Source organism: Pseudorasbora parva, chromosome 22 (genome assembly GCF_024679245.1).
Source record: "Pseudorasbora parva isolate DD20220531a chromosome 22, ASM2467924v1, whole genome shotgun sequence".
Taxonomy (NCBI): Eukaryota; Metazoa; Chordata; class Actinopteri; order Cypriniformes; family Gobionidae; genus Pseudorasbora; species Pseudorasbora parva.
The window spans coordinates 34,962,205-34,979,353 of record NC_090193.1 but is presented as its reverse complement, the minus strand read 5'-3'; the positions used below and the strand labels follow the sequence as shown (position 1 = coordinate 34,979,353).

General features: G+C 35.8%; 1 protein-coding gene across 2 annotated transcripts; it reads right to left on the bottom strand.

Annotated features, from left to right (window-relative positions):
* Window positions 1-921: 921 nt before the first annotated feature.
* si:ch211-112f3.4 (EF-hand and coiled-coil domain-containing protein 1) lies at window positions 922-15,399 on the bottom strand. 2 transcript variants are annotated; one of them, XM_067431362.1, is made up of 9 exons: window positions 14,603-15,398; window positions 12,613-13,177; window positions 4,629-4,735; window positions 3,796-3,931; window positions 3,568-3,685; window positions 3,385-3,483; window positions 2,198-2,267; window positions 1,919-2,115; window positions 924-1,480 (listed from the first exon to the last, which is right to left on the bottom strand). In XM_067431362.1, the coding sequence occupies exons 1-8, from the start codon at window positions 15,156-15,158 to the stop codon at window positions 1,958-1,960; spliced, it is 1,809 nt and encodes a 602-aa protein (XP_067287463.1). In that variant the 5' UTR covers window positions 15,159-15,398; the 3' UTR covers window positions 924-1,480; window positions 1,919-1,957. The 2 variants fall into 2 exon arrangements, with proteins under 2 accessions (XP_067287462.1, XP_067287463.1); XM_067431361.1 differs by having other exon boundaries at window positions 922-1,480; window positions 3,385-3,685; window positions 14,603-15,399.
* Window positions 15,400-17,149: the final 1,750 nt, after the last annotated feature.

Genomic DNA, 17,149 nt, shown 5'->3' with positions numbered 1-17,149 from the left:
ATACACAAAATTAGACAATATGGATACATTGCATTGAATAGGAAAACCCACATATGGTCATTTTACACACATATTGCGTAATGCAAAATTGTATATCAATTAATTTCAATATATCTTTTATAGCTAAGAATCAGCTTTAAACAAAATTCCTGAAATCTAATAAGTCTGAGTCCTGGTCTCCGCTTATGAGGAGAGCATAACATGAATGAAATATAATTTTTCATATATAATTTTTTCCCAATTTGTTTCTTATGGTCTAAACAATTTAATGACATGAAAAAATACTAAATTCGGAAAACCCGCTTAACCCCTATAAAGCCTAATGTATCATATTTAATAAGTAAAATGCCTTTTAATATCATTGTATAACCACTGATCTTTTTGCTGTGAAATCTTCATTGATTTTTTTAAGTAACCGTAAGAACGTAATATTACACTTAGGTTAACTTGTTAATCCATAAATAACTTATTTGAAAAATTATGTTAAAATGCAAGGATCAAATAGGCTTGAAATTTCATTGCATTATATATTTTATGCATTTTTAGTCTCTGATATATTGTTAGAAAGATTTCACTGTTTTACATTTACATCAGATCTTACTTCTTGGCCATATAAATATCAGCAACTGCACCAAATTTCATATTTTTGTTCTATTTGGGCCTCCATATTCACCTATACCATACTGCATGAACCATAAAACCCTGAAGTGTCAAATATACAAAAAACACGCTTTATTACAGCTCCATTTAATAATCTAAAAATAGTTTTTTTTTCTGACTATCAGTTCTTATGACACTCCTTACATGGTTAAAAGTCATTGCATTAGATAATAACATATAAAACCAGGTAGTATTGTTTTTTACTTCCTAATTAAAAACTGGTTGAAGTTTCATAAGGAATCCTCCACTGAATAACATCATGTGACAGTCCGGTATCAGTGACACATTCACCACATGAACATCCACTAGTGTTTTCTTTTTTAAAAAAAGTTGTATTTTTATTTGATCAAATATGACATATTATTTAATAGCATAAATATAATTATTAAAAAGGATTTTGTAAGAGGGTCATATGAGAGCATAGCATTTCTCACACAGATTAAGTGCTTTGCAGAGAAATTACAGTAACACACCACAGTGATACTGAACTCTAAAGCGTCTTATAATGTGCACCAATTCATGTCTTGCACGTAACAAGAGTAAACACTTGGAAAGATTTCAGGAGACTATGTAATGAGATTGGAGAACAATAGGTAGGCATGAAACAGAAGTTGCAATAGTCTTTTCTTCCCTATTGTGACATATATCCAAGTGAAACTTCGCCAATGGCTTCTAGAAACAGGAGAAAATGCAGGGCAGGACTGGATTTTTCTGTGGTGAATTGATTGGATGGTAGTGGTTTTCTATTGGTGGATCTCATGTGAGTGACAGGTTGCCCCGCCCTCACGCCAGTAAACACATCCTCAGAGAAGAGAAGTCGCTGTAAAAGAGAGGAGGAAGATATTTTGGTTAAAAATGATGAGGGCACATGAATTTTAAAAAATTATGTGCGCAGATAAATTATTTACAATACATACTGCAATATTCCATAAACAATAGGAATGTCCATTTTGATTTCATGGCTTAATTGACTTCGTTGGTTTAAGATTTTTCACAAATAGGGTACAAAATAGGACTAGTAATACATTTTTACATTTTTTAAACAAGTGGAAGAAGGTGAGAAAATGTTTGTCCACTTAAAGAGGTCAAACAAAAAATTGTACGCGCGATGTTATTAATAATATCTTATTAATGTCATATTTTATGACATTTGATATGACACATAACAGCCCCGTTATAACTCTAGTAACAATTTGTGTATTTAAAAATAATAATAATAATAAAAGTTAAAAAAAAATGATGTAACAGCAATTTTTACCCTCATAGAAAGTGTCCTAAGTAGGACATCTGTGAGCTCTCAGCAGGACATCAGCAGGGGGTTGGATGTGTTTGGGTGACCTGAAGTCACAGAAGGTCGTGACCCAGTGCTGACCTCCTCCTCTCCTCCATCCAGGAGGTTACAGGACAGGAGCTGCTGGCAGAGTGTGTCCACCACTTGGAACACTGGAGTGCAGTCTGAAGCACGATAGGGGAGATTATCCAGCAGTTTTGGATAAAAGAAAAGAGAGTAAAGGAAACACATCTAGGCGGAGCTTACCGTGACTTTTTCTGCTACACAGATCTAGTGTGTTGATCAGTATTTTCCCCAAGATCCGGCGAGAGACTCTCTATCAGGGGTGAGAACACAAAAGTTTTTATTATGTTATTGAGTCACTAGGTGGCAGTGTGGACTTATCAATGATGCTCTACTGTGCTGTTTAGCAAAGAACTGAGAGGAACAATAGATCCCACAATGCAATGACTTGACTCTATGACTATAACAAAAGAGCTGCTTGGAAACAACAAATCTGTATTGTGCAAACGCTATATAAATAAAGGTGACTTGACTTGATACAGCCATATTTTAGCCTAAACTTTTTTCTTGGCTCATTGATTTGATTATTAAACCTCAAGACTTTAGTACACTAATTGGATTGAAAGAACTAAGCTAGTAGAGTATATAAAGGGCATGTGACAACAATGATGTTGTACATGTGTTTCACATGTTTTTAAAATAAATATAAGCCAGTATATAATATACTGTGAAAGTATATAGTAAGAAGCATGCATTTTGAACTCCGTTTAATTAGACTACAACAAACATTCAATGACGTTTGTTGACGAGTGTTACAGAACTGATTGATCTATTTGCATTTTTTCAAAATATGGGTATATACACTATACATGCACATGAACTTTAATGACATCCCATTCTTAATCCGTAGGGTTTAATATGGTGTTGTCCCAGCCTTTGCAGCTATAACAGATTCAACTGTTCAAAATATATGAGGGATATATTTAAACATATAAAACATTTAAATCTGATCAAATATAACGCGTTACATATTTGTGAATATTTATAAAACTACATATTATTTTAAAATAGAATTTAATGGGTTTTGCTTGGTTAAAAAATAAATAAAATAAAAACCCTAGAGGAGTGTGGCCAAAAAAGTCCTACTGTCTTACAATGAAGGATTCAAGAGATTCGTATCACATCTTGAAGTGAGTCAGTAAGCATCCATCCATAACCCCCTTCAGAAAATGTAAAAATCTACCCCTCGGTTTCACAAACCTAGCCTAAAATACATGTTTGAGCTGTTTTAACAGAACGCAACTTGTTTTGTCATTGCTTTTGTCTCAAAATGCACACAGGAATGTCCTATTTGAACTAAGGCCTAATCCTGGCTTAATCTAAGCCCTGTCTGTGTGAAACCAGACCCTTGTTTTTAATCTAATTCTCACTTTATGTGGTATCTGCAGCAGTAAAGTGAGCGCATCAGTCAGTCTCTCCTCCACCAGGGAATGATGAGCTCTCAAACTGTCCACCTCTTTCTGCTTCATCTGCAGAATGTGACAGAAAAAGCAAGGGTTCATTAGAGAAGATGTGGTGGATGACAATCCTGTAGTTTCTGCTTCAACTCTCACCTTTATTGCTTCATTCTCCCTCTCCTCCGCTTGATGAATCCATGCATAACCTTTAGTTTCTTTGCTGTGAGCGGAGCTCTGAGAGACAAGCCAGTTACAGATAGCAGCTTTCTGACACCTGTAGAAGAAGAACATGTCCAATTAATGCAAGCACAGAAAAAACTGTGGCCAAAAAGCACAGAAAAGAAATGATAGACTTGTTTTGCTTGATATTTAGAATATATTTACCCTTTAGCACAGCTGTGTAATCTGTTAATCAGCCGTTTGACCTCAAGGTGGCAGCACTGTCCTTCATCCATGCCTCTCTCTTCCTCTTCCTCATCTGATGCTGCCCGACCCTCTACTGACCTCTGCAGACCTTCTTCTGCACAGACATCACATGACTACTACTGCCTTTAAAGGGATAGTTCACCCAAAAATGAAAATTCAGTGATTAATTAATCACCTTCATGTCGTTCCAAACCTTTTCTGTCCCAAAAAGTTCATAACGAGATTGTAAAACTAATCCATATGAATTGAGAAGTTTAGTCCAGATTTTCTGAAGAGACTTTATATGATGAACTAATTTAATTTAGGCTTTTATTTGCATATAAATATTGATCAGTGAACATAAACACAAGCTCAACTGAAACTGCTTGACGCACGAGAATGAATCTCATTGGTTCTTGCAGAAGCCCAGACATGCGGTTAAACACGAGAAATTACTTCTTGAAGCGTCAAGTGTTAGCTATCAATGTAGGGACTGAAATCTCTCAGATTTCATTAAAAATATCTTAATTTGTGTCCCGGAGATAAATGAAAATCTAATGGGTTTAGAATGGCACGAGGTTGAGTAAATAGTGACAGAATTTTCCTTTTTGTGTGTACTGTTAATTCCCAACTTTAATTTCTCCACTCTGCTCTTTTAATGCATTATGCAGTAGCTATAGTGCACATGTTCTATCCTGAACATAGCCACGACTATTGAGACTGTGCATGCCAAAAATAACAACAACAAAAGTTATTTCTTAAGCTCTGAATGAGAATTTGACTTGTTTATGATTGTTTTTTGTTCTCCTTACCTCTTCTGATGAGGGAATCATCATGGAGGGAGGAAAATCCGGATCTACATGGTTCAGCTAGTGTTTCGGTTCTGTTCGTATTCAGCTCTGTGCAGGTGCACTGGGCCCTAAGAACAAGTCATAAAGCACTGTAAACATCATCAAATAGACATCTGTGCAGGTGAGTCAAAGATCTTTGGAATCAAAATGTTTAAGATCACATGACTGAAAGAGGACTGCATGTGTGGATTTTCTGAGCAAGGAACCTGGCAGGTTTCAACCTGCTTTTCCAGGTGAGGAATGAGCATTACATAAGCGCTGTGCGATGCAAATAATGAAATATTAACCCAGATATTAATCTGCTAAGCATCTACTGAAAGCCAGCCCTCTACCTGATTGATTGCAAGGTTAACGTGAGCTAAAGTTTTAGCACTGGCATTTAGCCATGCATGCTGGAAATGCTTCTAAGCATACAGAAGTTTATTAGCTGATGATACTGAAACCTGCTGTTAGCACTCGCCTTCGGTGTGTAATCGCTAATTCATAAACTGCAGACAGAGACAGAGGAGTATGAAAGCTTGTTTTCGCCACAGAATAAAAAATAAAAAGGTAATTGTGACATTTTAACTCGCAATTCTGACTTTATATCACACAATTCTGACTTTATATCACACAATCCTGACTTTATATCACACAATTCTGACTTTATATCACACAATTCTGACTTTATATCTCACAATTCTGACTTTATATCACACAATTCCGACTTTATATCACACAATTCTGACTTTATATCTCGTAATTCTGACTTTATATCACAATTCCAACCTAAAATCTCGCAATTCTGACTTTATATATCACAATTTTGGCTTTATATCTTGCAATTCCGACTTCATAACTCGCAATTCGGACTTTATATCTCACAATTCTGACTTTCTATCTCACAATTCTGACTTTATATCACACAATTCTGACTTTATATCTCACAATTCTGACTTTCTATCTCACAATTCTGACTTTCTATCTCACAATTCTGACTTTATATCTCACAATTCTGACTTTCTATCTCACAATTCTGACTTTATATCTCACAATTCTGACTTTATATCTCACAATTCTGACTTTATATCTCACAATTCTGACTTTCTATCTCACAATTCTGACTTTCTATCTCACAATTCTGACTTTCTATCTCACAATTCTGACTTTCTATCTCACAATTCTGACTTTATATCACACAATTCTGACTTTATATCACACAATCCTGACTTTATATCACACAATTCCGACTTTATATCACACAATTCTGACTTTATATCTCGTAATTCTGACTTTATATCACAATTCCAACCTAAAATCTCGCAATTCTGACTTTATATATCACAATTTTGGCTTTATATCTTGCAATTCCGACTTCATAACTCGCAATTCGGACTTTATATCTCACAATTCTGACTTTCTATCTCACAATTCTGACTTTATATCACACAATTCTGACTTTATATCTCACAATTCTGACTTTATATCACACAATTCTGACTTTATATCTCACAATTCTGACTTTCTATCTCACAATTCTGACTTTCTATCTCACAATTCTGACTTTCTATCTCACAATTCTGACTTTATATCACACAATTCTGACTTCATAACTTCCAATTCTGACTTTATGTCTCACAATTCTGACTTTATATCTCACAATTCTGACTTTATATCTCACAATTCTGACTTTATGTCTCACAATTCTGACTATATCTCACAATTCTGACTTTATATCTCACAATTCTGACTTTATGTCTCACAATTCTGACTTTCTATCTCACAATTCTGACTTCATAACTTGCAATTCTGACTTTATGTCTCACAATTCTGACTTTCTATCTCACAATTCTGACTTTATATCACACAATTCTGACTTTATATCACACAATTCTGACTTTCTATCTCACAATTCTGACTTTATATCACACAATTCTGACTTTATATCACACAATCCTGACTTTATATCACACAATTCTGACTTTATATCACACAATTCTGACTTTATATCTCACAATTCTGACTTTATATCACACAATTCCGACTTTATATCACACAATTCTGACTTTATATCTCGTAATTCTGACTTTATATCACAATTCCAACCTAAAATCTCGCAATTCTGACTTTATATATCACAATTTTGGCTTTATATCTTGCAATTCCGACTTCATAACTCGCAATTCGGACTTTATATCTCACAATTCTGACTTTCTATCTCACAATTCTGACTTTATATCACACAATTCTGACTTTATATCTCACAATTCTGACTTTATATCACACAATTCTGACTTTATATCTCACAATTCTGACTTTCTATCTCACAATTCTGACTTTCTATCTCATAATTCTGACTTTCTATCTCACAATTCTGACTTTCTATCTCATAATTCTGACTTTCTATCTCACAATTCTGACTTCATAACTTGCAATTCTGACTTTATGTCTCACAATTCTGACTTTATATCTCACAATTCTGACTTTATATCTCACAATTCTGACTTTATGTCTCACAATTCTGACTATATCTCACAATTCTGACTTTATATCTCACAATTCTGACTTTATGTCTCACAATTCTGACTTTCTATCTCACAATTCTGACTTCATAACTTGCAATTCTGACTTTATTTCTCACAATTCTGACTTTCTATCTCACAATTCTGACTTTATATCACACAATTCTGACTTTATATCACACAATTCTGACTTTCTATCTCACAATTCTGACTTCATAACTTGCAATTCTGACTTTATATCTCTCAATTCTGACTTTATATCTCACAATTCTGACTTTATATCACACAATTCTGACTTTCTATCTCACAATTCTGACTTCATAACTTGCAATTCTGACTTTATATCTCACAATTCTGACTTTATATCTCACAATTCTGACTTTATATCTCTCAATTCTGACTTTATATCTCTCAATTCTGACTTTATATCTCACAATTCTGACTTTATATCTCTCAATTCTGACTTTATATCTCTCAATTCTGACTTTATATCTCACAATTCTGACTTTATATCTCACAATTCTGACTTTATATCTCTCAATTCTGACTTTATATCTCTCAATTCTGACTTTATATCTCTCAATTCTGACTTTATATCTCACAATTTTGACTTTATATCTCACAAGTCTGACTTTATATCTCACAATTTTGACTTTATATCTCACAATTCTGACTTTATATCTCACAATTCTGACTTCATAACTTGCAATTCTGACTTTATGTCTCACAATTCTGACTTTATATCACACAATTCTGACTTTATATCACACAATTCTGACTTTATATCTCACAATTCTGACTTTATATCACACAATTCTGACTTTATATCTCACAATTCTGACTTTATATCTCACAATTCTGGCTTTATATCTCACAATTCTGACTTTATATCTCTCAATTCTGACTTTATATCTCACAATTCTGACTTTATATCTCTCAATTCTGACTTTATATCTCACAATTCTGACTTTATATCACACAATTCTGACTTTATATCTCACAATTCTGACTTTATATCTCTCAATTCTGACTTTATATCTCACAATTCTGGCTTTATATCTCACAATTCTGACTTTATAACTCACAATTCTGACTTCATAACTTGCAATTCTGACTTTCTATCTCACAATTCTGACTTCATAACTCGCAATTCTGACTTTATATCTCACAATTCTGACTTTATGTCTCACAATTCTGACTTTCTATCTCACAATTCCGACTTTATATCTCACAATTTGTACTTTATATAGCATTATTCCGACTTTATAACTCGCAAGTACAACTGTAAATATCCCTAATTTCTGACTTTATATCTCACAATTCTGACTTTATATCTCACAATCCTGACTTTATATCTCACAATTCTGACTTTATATCTCGCAATTTTAACTTTATATCTCACAATTCTGACTTCATAACTTGCAATTCTGACTTTATATCTCACAATTCTGACTTTATATCTCACAATTCTGACTTTATATCTCTCAATTCTGACTTTATATCTCTCAATTCTGACTTTATATCTCACAATTCTGACTTTATATCTCTCAATTCTGACTTTATATCTCTCAATTCTGACTTTATATCTCACAATTCTGACTTTATATCTCACAATTCTGACTTTATATCTCTCAATTCTGACTTTATATCTCTCAATTCTGACTTTATATCTCTCAATTCTGACTTTATATCTCTCAATTCTGACTTTATATCTCTCAATTCTGACTTTATATCTCACAATTTTGACTTTATATCTCACAATTCTGACTTTATATCTCACAATTTTGACTTTATATCTCACAATTCTGACTTTATATCTCACAATTCTGACTTCATAACTTGCAATTCTGACTTTATGTCTCACAATTCTGACTTTATATCACACAATTCTGACTTTATATCACACAATTCTGACTTTATATCTCACAATTCTGACTTTATATCTCTCAATTCTGACTTTATATCTCTCAATTCTGACTTTATATCTCACAATTCTGACTTTATATCACACAATTCTGACTTTATATCTCACAATTCTGACTTTATATCTCTCAATTCTGGCTTTATATCTCACAATTCTGACTTTATAACTCACAATTCTGACTTTATAACTCACAATTCTGACTTCATAACTTGCAATTCTGACTTTCTATCTCACAATTCTGACTTCATAACTCGCAATTCTGACTTTATATCTCACAATTCTGACTTTATGTCTCACAATTCTGACTTTCTATCTCACAATTCCGACTTTATATCTCACAATTTGTACTTTATATAGCATTATTCCGACTTTATAACTCGCAAGTACAACTGTAAATATCCCTAATTTCTGACTTTATATCTCACAATTCTGACTTTATATCTCACAATCCTGACTTTATATCTCACAATTCTGACTTTATATCTCGCAATTTTAACTTTATATCTCACAATTCTGACTTTATGTCTCACAATTCTGACTTTATATCTCACAATCCTGACTTTATATCTCACAATCCTGGCTTTATATCTCACAATCCTGACTTTATATCTCGCAATTTTAACTTTATATCTCACAATTCTGACTTTATGTCTCTGTATACTTTTTCTCAGATCTTTGCAGTATCTGACTGCATAATGTTCATAGATGCAAGAGACTAATGAGCCAGCACTTTAAAAATCACTGACCATGGACATCTTTGGTCCCTGACCGTCCAACATACCTGCTTAAACTCGTGTCTGGACTCAGGCCTACCTTATATCCTTCCTCACAGGATATAATAAGACATGTAGAGTTAGATGCTGTAATAGAGGCTTTGAATAAGTTGCTGTAATACTCACTCTTGAAAGCAAATGACTAATAACCGTTTGCAGGAAACTGTGCCGTCCTGTGTTATTAAGGCAGGTCATTAATATCTGTCAAGGGAAAATCAAGCATGCCTGCTACGTGCCCTTCAACGCTGCTCCTTACTAATGTGTGTCATAACCAAACCCCTGCTCCTTGACTCATCAACACTAACTTAAGCCAGAATCCACTCTGGAGCATCAGTGCAGGTAAAAATCTTACAGTTATGCAATATTTTGTGTTGATTATGGTTTCTTGTCTGGGAACGCCTTTGTGGTTGGTTCTGGGTCTAAGAAAAGTATTTCTGTCATGACAGTTTTCTGAATGTTTGGCATGGTAATGGGTGTGACAATTTTCATATGTTTGGTCTTGGTGGAATAGATCTGCTACACTGCTGCTGCAGAGCAAGTACTAGCTAATGCCAAATTTATACATGACACGCAGCTGTGAGCAAGTAAGATATGCTGCTGCTGTACAGTATAGCCTATGAATTACCCGTAGCAGCTCTATACAAGTGGAGTACTTTGCTGCTGCTACAGTAAATACTGACCAAGTATTTGAAAGTTGAGCAGCGAGCTCATGTGATTGCAAGCACATTGAGTTAAGGACCAGCTTGCGCCATCTAGAGTTTTATGACAGAACTTTGTATTGCTGCAACTAGTGGTTGAAGTAAACTGGTTCAAAATAATTTGATTAAAGGTGCACTATGTAGGATTTTTGCAGTAATATATCCAAAAACCACTAGGCCAGTGTTATATATTTTGTTCAGTTGAGTTCTTACAATATCCCAAATGTTTCCAACTATTTGTAAATTGTGAGAAAATTGCTATATAACTAAGGAGCCGGGCCGTCTGAGGGAGTCGCCTGTCAATGGCATCATATCTCCGTTAACCTCGGTTTCCGGTTTTAGTCGGCAGAAACGCTTTACTCTTAGCAGTGTGAACAAGTGTCACAGCAGCCGGCAAATGAACGCACAGAGTAACGTCATAACATCATTTTAAACACACTTAAATGTATCTAATATGATAAACAGAGCTGCGATACCTCATACTCATGACCGGAAAAGCGGAAATGGCGCCGGCAACTGCGTTCCTTCATAATAAAAGTCCCGCTGCTCGCGAGGCGTGTTAGCGTAACAATCGCACCAGCGGCCTTGCTCAGCTCCTCAACACTCGCTCCTGCTCTTCTTCATACTACAGTAACGTTAATAACTGCATCCATCAACATGATTTCTGCCAGAGTCCTATCCCGATTCTTTCCCACCGGCTGTGATGTGAAGACCACGTGTCCCAAGATTCTGAGCTTAAACTTGGTGTCATCAAACTACACCTTTGTTTTGAATAGGCGCCCTCTAGTGGATGGAAAGTTACATAGTGTAGCTTTAATTATGATCAAATGAATTAATTTTACTTTATTTTATTTTTTGAAAGAAATATTATACTCACTAAGGTTACGATATTTGATCATATACAGCTCTGGAAAAAATTTATATAGCACTTAACATTGATTTCTCAATGTTAAGTGCTCTCTTAAGTGCTATATTAATTTTTTCAGAGCTGTATACTGTAAAAAAAACTGTTATATTATGACATACTGTATAATTACAATTTAAGATGTATTTTATATATATATATATATATATATATATATATATATATATATATATATATATATATATTAAAATGCAATTAATTTCTGTGATCAAAGCTGAATTTTCAGCATCATTACTCCAGTCTTCAATGTCACATGATCCTTCTGAAATCATTCTAATATGATGATTTGATGAGCGAGAAACATTTCTGATTATTTTCATTGTTGAAAACAGTTGTGCTGCTTAAAGCTTTTGTGAAAACAATGATGCATTTATTTTCAGGATTCTTTGATAAATAGAAAGTTTAAATGAACAGCATTTATTTGAAATAGAAATCTTTCATTATTACGGTCACTTTTGATCAATTTAATGCATCCTTGCTGAATAATTGAAGTAGCCTAGAAATGTAGACGCACCCTAGCGGCAGCAAATCTAATCTGCCACGAGTGTCGTCTAGCAACTCTCAATACCCTTCTGAGCTGTATTCCCCTAACTTTTGCCAGGCCAATCACATCATGTATAGAGTCGGTGGGCGGGGCTTAACATAATGACGGCCGAGTTGCGCTTGCGTGCTTCTAGTAAACACAGAATCTGGCGAACGGCGGTCTTTCGAATCAGCTTTGACCGCGACTCTGGAAGACTTGGAGTTAAGCTTTTCTCTGAGAAAAGAACAAAGAACGGCACTGAAGTCATTCTTAAGAAAGGAAGATGAGTTCAGAGTTTTGCCGACCGGATACGGTGAATGTTTAATCTATCAACGAGCTCCGTTTCACCTTCGTTGCTCTGGTTGGTTGTAGCGCTATCCTATCGCGTGCAGAGGGAGTTTGAAAGACAACCGTTTATCCCGCCCTTTGGATTGAGCTGTCAATAGTGAGTTTCCAGACCAAACATCTTGATGTGGGTCTAACTTGTCAGACTATAACTCAAGTATTCATTTAAAAAAATAATTACTGACCCCAATCTTTTGTAGTGTAGTTGTGCATGCGTGTGACTGAAATGATAGGATTTGATGAATAAAAGTTCTACCTGAACTTCTCCAGCTGGTTCTCCAGACTCTGTACTCGTTCTCTGAGAAGGTCAGCTTGTTTGGCCTGGTCTTGTAAGGCCTTCACACCCTTCAGCCCTGCGGCCAGTGACCCTCTGACCTCTTCTGTCCTCTTCTTAATCCGTGCGTTTTCAGTCCTGACACTGCCCACGATCTCCTGCATCCTGCCGAGCTCTTCATAAGCTGCCATCAGCTCTTCCTCTAACCTCTGGTTAAACCTCATGGCTTCCTCCAGCTGTCCATCACGTGAAGCACGGATCAGCTCCAGCTCTCGCAGGAGGTCTTTAGGGCCTCTTCTGGTGTCCCATTCCATGTGTTTGGATAGTCGTGCTTTTGTTTTTCCCCCAGCGCTACAGTTTTGTTTCTCCAGGGTTCTGCCAGCAGTGTGTTGTGGCGGAGCGTCTTTTCGGCGTAACGCCACCTCCAGTGCCATGCACCGCGCGTCGCTGCTCTGGAGAGCTGAACGCAAGTCCTCCACCAGCTCCCTCAGACTGGCGTTCTCCAACTCTAGCTGGTCCTGCCATCTCCTCTGAGGGTTAATATTCACTGCAATAAATATAGTACAATTACACCTGCAGTAATGACCAAATCCAAATGCATTTGAAAACACATAAGGTAGCTATAAGGCTTCTTTGTTATTTAATAATCAATTATTTTAAGTGCTGTGAATACACACACAAATGCCGGTATATACAGTATTTAAAACATATTTGCATGTATATATTGCATATATATATATTTTATATAAAAATATAAAAAAATTAATACATAATAATTATACACAGTACACTCACATATATATATATATATTATGTAAACTATATAAACTATTTATTTTTGTTGCGATTAATATATCTATATCTCCCATAAATAAATCTTTACTAATTATCAGTAAAGGCTAAAAATGTTGCCTAAGGCTTGAGTTTTTGGATGGGAAAATACAGCTATTAAATAGGCTCACCTGTGTGTGTTGGGGAGGGGGGGTGAAGAGATTTGTACAGGATGCAGGATTTGTAATTTTTGTTTTTTTTAAGTAAAAATGCAGAATGTTTCCTGTGTGTGTGTGTGTGTGTGTGTGTGTGTGTGTGTGTGTGTGTGTGTGTGTGTGTGTGTGTGTGTGTGTGTGTTTTGACAGTAACTAAGTTCATTTACTTGAGTACTGTACTTTTACACTTTTTGAGTATCTGTACTTTACTTGAGTATTATTTTTCTGGAAACTTATGTCTTTTACTTTACTACATTTGAAAGACAAATATTCTACTTTTTACTCCACTACATTTCTATCAAGGTCCTCAAAGTCAAAAGTTGTTTTTATAGCAGCTTTGAGAGTCAGTGGATGATTTTTTTTTCTTCTTTTAAAAGGTTTGGGTTTTGCAGAAAGCCTTTCAGTTATCACTCTTGTAGGGTCGCGTGAAGTTCAATGATTTCACAGCATTTATTGATTTATAGTTTATAGCAAAATGGAAGAAAACGGATGTCAAAATGTTCATTTTGTCGAGTATTCACATAAACAAAGCTGATTGTCTTAAGTGAAGGTAAACAGTTGGGAGAATATCAGATGTGTATCAGTGTATTGGATCCGCTTTAAAGTGACAGCAGCTTTGTAACTTTTATACAAGTATTTAAATGAGTTTAAGTTAGTCGTATGCTATGTTGGATGGAGCGGCTTAAACCATGATGGCATAATGTGCATTTATACAACAATAAAAAAAAGAATGTGTTGACATACATTTTTTTTTTACTTTTAATACTTAAACACTTTTGAAAACAAATATTTATGTACTTTTACTTAAAAATCTGTTTTTACAACTTGCATTTGTAACGGAGTAATAACTTTTACTCAAGTAATGAAGTTGTGTACTTTGTCCACCTGTGTGTGTGTGTGTGTGTGTGTGTGTGTGTGTGTGTGTGTGTGTGTGTGTGTGTGTGTGTGTGTGTGTGTGTGTGTGTTTGTTTGTGTGTAAGTCTTACCTGCGTTTTTCGTGGATTCCACAGCAGAACTCTGCAAATGATCCAGATTCTGCGAGTGTCCGGATCTTCTCCCGGCCCTCTTTCGGTTCTGATGATCGGTAGACAGATCAAAACTGACGCACTTTCTCCTCCGGACGCGGGGACACCGGAGCCTGATCTCGCGCTCGATGTGCTCGGTCTCTTCGCTGACCGGGAGTCGAGCTCCAGTCTGCATTTCCTGCGCTTTAAGCGAGAAAAATCCGCAAAGCCGTGCGTGGAATTCTTTAAAGTTAAGCACGCGAGGAAGTTGTTCTGAGGTACTATTCTCAGTCCCTGCGCTCGCGGGAGCCCCCAAAATCAAACAGAGACTCCTGAAGTCTTCATCCGAGACGAGATCACCGCTGTAAAAGGCCAGGTGATGAAACACCTCCTGGAGATACTGGTCCACGCCGGTAGCCAAAACCACGATCTCGTTTTCCACGCAGGGGTCTGGACTGAAGTGGTGCGCGAGAGCGCATTTGAGCCACTCGCTTTTACGCGCCGCGCGGATCCGCGAAACCTGCATGACTGAAGACATCCACTAAACACCCGGGCTTCTACATACCCACCTTCTTCAGACAACACTTGTGTATTTGCAACATGTGCTCTATATGGTTGCAAACTAACCAGATATAAGTATAAAAGGTAACGCTTTACATTATAGGTGCTAAAGTTTCACTTAAAAATATTAACTTAATCTACTTGCACTGCTGACTTCAAATTCTTCCCTCAACCTCTTCCTTCAGGGTGTGTGGTTGTGTGCGTCTTGTCTTCAAAAGACCCACTCCACCCTTTGGGTTGACAGAGGTGTGTGTGTGTGTGTTTCCATGGCACGTGAAAGCTTTCAGATCCGTCCAATCACAGCTCACTTCAGACTGGGGATTTTTTTGGACCGCGACCAAAAAGAAGTGATCTTCTTTGGAGCTTGAAGACACTTAATACAGGTAGTGTGAATTATTTTGAATAGAAGCTTTATCTAAGTTTAGATATCACTTTGAGGGACTTTTCTAGCATGACTCAATGAAACAGGGAACACCCATAAGTCTAGAATATAAATGGTTCCTTGCAAAGCCTAAAAAGCATATAAGTCCATAAAAGGCATAACATTACGCCTTTTATTCCAACTGAGTGCAAAATATTGTATTTACAATAAAGAAAATTAATAATAAAAAACAAAATAAAACGTGTGTATATATATATATATGTGTGTGTGTGTGTGTGTGTGTGTGTGTGTGTGTGTGTGTGTGTGTGTGTGTGTGTGTGTGTGTGTAATAAATACAATGTAATTTCCATCAATGATGTATTATTTATGTTTAATGGTGTTCTGTGACATTTTATGACATTTAAAAAACATCTGACAGATAGATAGATAGATAGATAGATAGATAGATAGATAGATAGATAGATAGATAGATAGATAGATAGATAGATAATGACACTAGATATTTCTCTATACAAAGCCCATCAGAAAATGGCCTGTAGCTTGAGTCACAAGCTTTTGTTTCTTGACTGGAACTTACAGTAGGTTGACTTCCCGTTACTAAAGGACCCTTGAAGGCACGTGATACAAAAGTCCTCTGTTAGTGTCTCTCAGATACCACTCCGGAAATAACTGTCTCACCTTAATAGCCTGTCATCTTAGTTCATGACAAAAACTGTCATCCCACAGGAAATACTCCCACAATTATACCTGATAGCTCATTCGGTCATGTGTCATGTAGTTTTTTTTTTTTTGTCTTCTTAGGTGTAGTGATTCAGAGAAAAGTGCTTTTGTTGAAAGGGGAGTTCAAACACTGAGGTAAAGTAGCCGCCGTTGTTTTAGTTTTGTCATTGTTTTTTGCATTTTCTGGAAGGTGAATCACCAGTGGATCTCTGTCCTACTTTTGTTGTTATGTCTTAAATCTGCTTGAATCGTGTTATATCTTTTTGTGCAGCGCCAGATTGTCCATCTAGATGTGAGATATCATACATTTGCTGCTTTCTGTCAGGTCTTGATGAGACAAGTCCAGACTCCACAGAGAGTGAGCTATTTTACAGAAAAGCACACATAATTTATCGTAGATCATTTGCATGTTTGTATTTTCAATCTAAAAGGGTCCATTAATCTCATAAAATAGTTTTATCATTGTCTGGTGCAAACAGTAAAATGTGCTTTTAATGCAGAAGTTGTTGCCTCAATCATGAGTGGTTACTATGTGGTTGGTAGGGTGTTTTGCAGGGTTGCCAGGTCCGTGCAACAAAAGTATCCAATTGCCTATATTGGCAAAAGTAGCCCAAAAATAGCCCAATGCTATTTTCTTCTTAGGGCAGCCAAATTCTCCATTGAATTTTTATGTCTTGGGGATGTTGGACCAACAAAATCATACTTACGGAGGTAACCACTGACTTGTGATATTTTTTTAATATCTGGCTTATCAAACACCATCAAAATCATTATATCATTTAGAGTTAGTGCTGTCAAATCGATTAATCATGATTAATCACATCTAACATTAAAGTTTGTGTATGTATTTATATATATATATATAT